The 6000-nt window shown below is 41.2% G+C and overlaps 1 protein-coding gene across 1 annotated transcript in view; it reads right to left on the minus strand.

The window, feature by feature from the left end:
* LOC136883045 (stabilizer of axonemal microtubules 1) overlaps positions 1–6000 on the minus strand; it is a 33855-nt gene that overhangs the window by 23421 nt on the left and 4434 nt on the right. The window contains exon 2 of the mRNA XM_067155186.2: positions 3061–3295. Within this exon, the coding sequence (XP_067011287.1) occupies positions 3061–3295 (235 nt within the window). The remainder of the gene's footprint in view (positions 1–3060; positions 3296–6000) is intronic.

The raw sequence follows: 6000 nt of genomic DNA on the forward strand, positions 1-6000 counted from the left end.
ACAACAAGATGGGATACCGTACTGTCCTATCAGATGTGTCAGCAGTTACTGTAGCTTGCTCCACACTGGCCACAAGACACAGCATGCTCTTGCGGTGAGCTAGTGTAACTTGCCTTTTGATTTGCCCTCATATATCCTTGATTTGAAATAAAATCACATAGGCCTACTAATGAGTTTAAAAATAAGGCAAAATGCTATAATCCAAACATGGCACTGAATTGTATGTTGTTGTGTAAAAATGATATTATCGTAGTGAAATCATGTTTTAAATCTATCGTACGTTGGCCCATCACAGAAAATTTGTTGTATCTAATTGCCCTTGAATGCTCAACGTATTAAAATGTCTCCCTGTTTGTCCAACATAACTTGCTGGACATTTATGGCAATTTAGCCTATAGAGCCCCAAATTTAATAATTTGTTTGTACTATTGAGTGTGTGTGAGTTATGGAATAAACTGGTGTTGTTATTGGTAATCCTGTAAGCAATGTTGATGTTGTGTTTTCTGAAGACATTTTTTAATTGGTAAATGAAGGAGGAGTTTGGTATCCCTTACTAGAGCAGAGTTTACCAAGTGATTTGGCCGTGCGGTTAGGGGTGCACAGCTGTGAGCTTACATTCTGGAAATAGTAGGTTTGAACCCCACTGTCGGCAGCCCTGATGATGGTTTTCTGCTTATTAGGGATTGACCATAAGATGGCATAAGCAAAAAGACAATATCATTCTGGTTGGATGTGCACTTGTGTAAAGGGTTGGTGGGTGTAAAGTTGTCTGGGTCTGGGTCTGGGGACACTGCAGCCCTCCTCTCACTACCTTTCTAACTCTTATCCCTCTACACATTGCAGTAGTCATTAATGAGTTCAAACTTACGAGTTGTCGACACCAATGAGGACACTGCAGCCCTCCTCTCACTACCGTCCTAACTTTTATCCCTCTACACATTGCAGTAGTAGTCACCAATCAGTTCGAACTTACGAGTTGTCAAGGAAAGTTGTTGTTGTGGTTTACCATTTTCACACCAGTCATATGCTCACGCTGTACCTTAATTAAGGCCACTGCTGCTTCATTCCCACTCCTAGCCCGTTCCTACCCCGTCATCGCGATAAGACCTATCTGTGTTGGTGCGACGTAAAGTCAATTGTAAAAAACAATGTGGAATTTGTATTTTGATTTCATTTAATTTGTGATTTTGTTGATGGAAGACCTTCGGTCATCACGATCATAATCAGTTAACTGTCTCCAGTTTCCCAGGTGCAGTGTATGAGCGCTCGTCACTTCAGTCGATTCAGGTACCATTCTTCTTCCTGTACTTGGTTCCAATCCACTCTTCTGTGCTCTAGATCTTGTTTGACTTGTTCGATCCATCTCCTTCAAGTTCTACCTCTAGGTCTTTTGCCATCTAAGGTTTTCTCCAACCATTCCTTAGCTACTGAGCAAGAATCCATTCTCATTACATGGCCATACCATTTCAATCTTGATCCGATTATGGTATCACATAATGATTCTCTTATTTGAATCTCTTGGCGAATCCTCCCGTTACGGATCTTATCTCTCCTGGTCTTTTGTAGCATTGTCCAGAGGAATTTCATTTCTGCAGCTTGGGGTCTACTTTTATCTCTGCCTGTGATGATACAAGTTTCAAGGTCATAGGTTATTATGAGCAAGAAGTAAGGTTGATAAAGTGTTCGTTTGGTTAGTATTGGAATCTGGCTGTCCCAGAGAAGGCTTCTAACCTGATGGTAAAGGACAGCTCCTCTTTGAACTCTGTGATTTCAGCATTTGATCGGTTATCTTCAGTCGGGACACTACCGAGGTATTGGAAGCCCCTCATCTCTTTAGTGCACTATTTTACATTAAATGTTACTGTATGAAAACTGGCCGCTGAGCCTTTCGAGAATCGACCTAATTTTGTATAGCCTATCAAGATTTCCCTCATAATTACTGGTGTCGTTAAAGTGCAAGAATGACAATATGTTTTCAAACCGGGTTTGTGCCATGGTTTTAGAAAAAATCGGCAAGCCGAAAATAGTGTTGTCTGTCCAGTACATTTTCAGATCTGGTTTTTGAATTATTCCGTTACAAACATTAGTCCTAAAAACTTTTTCATCTCATTTACGTCGACCGGTTTCCAAATCTGAAAAATAGAACAGGCCTATTTAGTGAATGGATGCGGTGCTGCACTAATAACTTGTTCCGAGTATAGGTTTGTCTGATGGCATACATATTCAAGGAAATCATCATTTACAAATAAATTGATGAAAGATATAATTTCATTTCTATTTTCGATGTCAACATTTAATTCTACCCAGCCAGTGAACTTGATTGCAGGCGGGCAATAAGACGGATGCGTATCAGTTATTTGAATGTGCTGAATTTCACTTCACCCAGAATCTGGTACACAAAGGGTATCATCATTGGAATTGCTTTTGCTATTACTGAAATCAGGGATGAGTTCATCACCAGAATCATCATTCAGTAGTATGTCTTCAATTTCCTCACTTCGTATACTGTGTTTCTAACTTGTCATGTTATCGCGACACAATAACTCACTTCATTACACACCCTCACAAGAATACCATGACTGGCCTAGGTCCGTGTTTACTCAAAGAAAAAAAAAGAAGAAAGAAAGCATTGGAATGTACCCTCTGTTCAGGTAGTCAGGGTATTAATCTATGGTTTCTGACACGAACTAGGACTTTGTACGAATTTAGCACTAAATTTGAAACAAAGTTTACATCGCCTTAACTCAGATACAGTCCCGCACATTGGCTGCTCCTAAATGCCTTAAGGCGTCTATGGGAGTGAATGTTTAAATTCAAACCCTGACTATTGTAGAAGACTTCCTCATGGACAGTCAAGACTTTCTTCTGAAAATGCGGAGCAAAGTTTTCTGCAAAACATAGAGTTTCACCTTGTTTTCTTGACATGGTATAAGCCCAAAAGCCTATATCATGTCTATAAGTGAGGGCCATGAAAGCATCCGTGTTAACAATGAAAACCTTTGTTGTGTTAAAGCATCGTTAAATAAAAGGAAGGCTTTATGGTACAGTCTGGTACAGTACCTGGCCTTGTAAATGGTATTGCCCTCAACCTCCACCTCTGGACACTTGTAAGTTGGCTTCTGTTGCCACGGGAAGAATTCCTTCTCGCATAGCGGCTGAGGGACATAGCTGAGTCGGTGGATGGTATCCCCTATGAAAGGCATGTCTGGCTGTTTGTAACATAACACAGGCTTGTAGGACGAGACACGTTCGATCACACCAGGAGGTCGATACGAGGCAGTCATTGTTGTGTCACCTAGAGACAGACACAAACAGATTTTTACCAGAGTACCACATGCAGTTTCCAAATGCAACAGTGAGTAGAAACAGACAGTACAGTATTGATAAATAATTTAACACAGTGGTGACCATGTCTGTACGGAGGCTACTACCCCCTGTTCACTGGATAGTTCAAGCCTACAACAACAAATTTATACTGCTACAGTCAAACTCACATAACGCAAAAACTATTCTAGATAGCAACCTCAAACTTTTTAAATTACAAACTGGATTATCTTTTGAGAAGCTGCTGACTGTATCTCTACCTACTACATTATACAAGTGCTATCTATACTCGACTTGTGTGCATCTGAGTCACTGCTGTATTCCAACTCGTGAGATTGTTGTCCACAATTTGACATACAAGCATCAAAAGCACTGTCAGAATCACTAGCATAATTAGAAATACCTGATTCACTGTCTCTATTTACATCTGATAACCGGTCTGCACATAATTCATCACAAATATCCATATCTGTTAGCAACTGCATGCGCCGCACCATGTTGACAGCTGCACTGAAGCTCCAATGAATAGCTCGATATTTCCAATATTATTTTCTTATGAAGGTTTAAAGAAAAGAAGATGATGAAGCAATAGTTGCTTTATAATATTTATTCCATGACTACACCATTTAAAACTTACAATTTTGCCAACAGATTGTAGCAGCAATCAAGGAAACACGAAGTCCATAAAAACGAGAATTCTTGTAGCCCGTCACCAGTGTGTTAAGACCACAATGAAATCTCTTTAATCCGAGAATGGTTGCAGTAGGTCACTATGATCCCACACGCTTATATTTCTGTTAGCCCCATCACCACCAATGGGGACACTGCAGCCCTCCTTTCACTACCTTTCTAGCTCTTATGCCTTTACACATTCCAGTAGTCACCAATCAGATCGAACTTACGAGTTGTCGAGGAAAGTGGGGTAGGTAGTATAACACCCTCGGTATCCCCTGCCTGTTGTAAGGGGCACCAGGGCCTCTTAACTTAGAAGTGTGAGTTGGTGAGCACCATGGGGCCCTTAGGTGAGTCCTGACATTGCTTCCACGTACTTGTGCCAGGCTCATCACTTTCATCTATCCTATCCGACCTCCCTCAGTCAACTCTAGTTCTTTTCTGACCCCGACTGTATTAGAGCACTTGAGGCCTTGGGAATCTTTCATTTTCATGCCCTTTGTGGCCCTTGCCTTCCTTTGACTGATAGCTTTCTTTTTTGAAGTGTCAGATCCCTTCCACATTTTCTCTCTGCTTAGCGTTAACAAAACAAGTTATTTTATTTTTCCTTTTCTGTTCATTTTTTTCCGTAAAGAATGACTAAAGAGTAAAAGTGTAGGAACTCTGGGTGTGGCGAGGCATTGAGGGGTATGAGGGAGGAGTTGGAGAGTTTGAGGGAGATAATTAGGATTATCACAGAATACATGAAGGAAGATAGGACTCCCTCAACAATGTACAGGTTACAGTAGGTGTACAAGAGGGAGGGGAAGGAAAGGTGGAACTGTAGAAGACAGGTGGTCTAATGTTCTAAGGGGAAGGAGATTGCAGGCTAAGGGCTCTATTCAGGATCAGAACTCAGGACAGGTGTCTGTGAGAAATCAGTATGAGCCACTCCAGGAAGAGTAACAGAGGGAAGATGAGGAACAGGGAACTGTTGTTGAGATGTGTGGAAGTAGGAGGAAGGGAAAAGGTAGGAAAGGAAAATATAGAGTAGTGGATAGGAAAAGACAGCTGGAACAGGGTCATGGGAGGGAGGAAAGGGAGGAGGAAGTAGATTCTGCAGCTATCGGGAGAGATACGGCTGACCAGGAGGGGAGGGGATCAAAGGAGGTGGGTAGGGTTGAGGCTCTGGTCATGGGGGATTCCATCGTTAGATATCTGGGGAAGGTGTGTGGAGGAAAGGGAACCAGAGTAGAGTGTTATCCAGGAATTAGGTTGAGGCAGATGCTGAGAAAAGTAGAAGAGAAGGAGGAGGGGAAGGAGGAGGTGGTAGTTTTTCACGTTGGTACCAACAACGTAAGGCAAGGTAATATAAGTACAAACATAGTTGGGGATGTGTGGGATCTGGTAAATGCAGCACGGGTGAAGTTAGAAAGCGGAGATTGTTATTAGTGGAATACTGTATAGGAGGGATACAGACTGGAGGGTGATTGGGGATTTAAATGAGACTATGGAGTGGGTATGTGGGAAACTGGGAGTGAAATTTCTAGATCCTAATGGGTGGGTAGGTGATAGGGATCTGCACTCAGATGGCCTTCACTTAAATCACAGTGGTACGTATAAGTTAGGAAATTTGTTTTGAAGGGTAATAGGGAGGTACATTCAGGGAAACGGTCTTGTCTAGGGAGCGGTGATGAGTGTACAGAGATCTGGAAGTCAAGTAGGGATGACATAAAAATGTTAGTGTTGAACTGTAGAAGTATTGTAAAAAAAGGAATAGAATTAAGTAAATAGATATATATTTACCAGATATTGTAATAGGAGTTGAATCATGGCTGAGAAATGATATAATGGATGCAGAAATTTTCTCATGGAACTGGAGTGTGTATCGTAGAGATAGGATAGGATAGGAATGGTGGGAGGGGAAGTATTCATTCTGGTAAAAGAAAAATTTGTAAGCTACAAAAAAGTTAAAGATGAGAAACATGAAATTCTAGGTGTAAGGTTCATTTCTTTTTTTTTTTT

This window comes from Anabrus simplex, chromosome 11 (assembly GCF_040414725.1).
Source record: "Anabrus simplex isolate iqAnaSimp1 chromosome 11, ASM4041472v1, whole genome shotgun sequence".
NCBI lineage: Eukaryota > Metazoa > Arthropoda > Insecta > Orthoptera > Tettigoniidae > Anabrus > Anabrus simplex.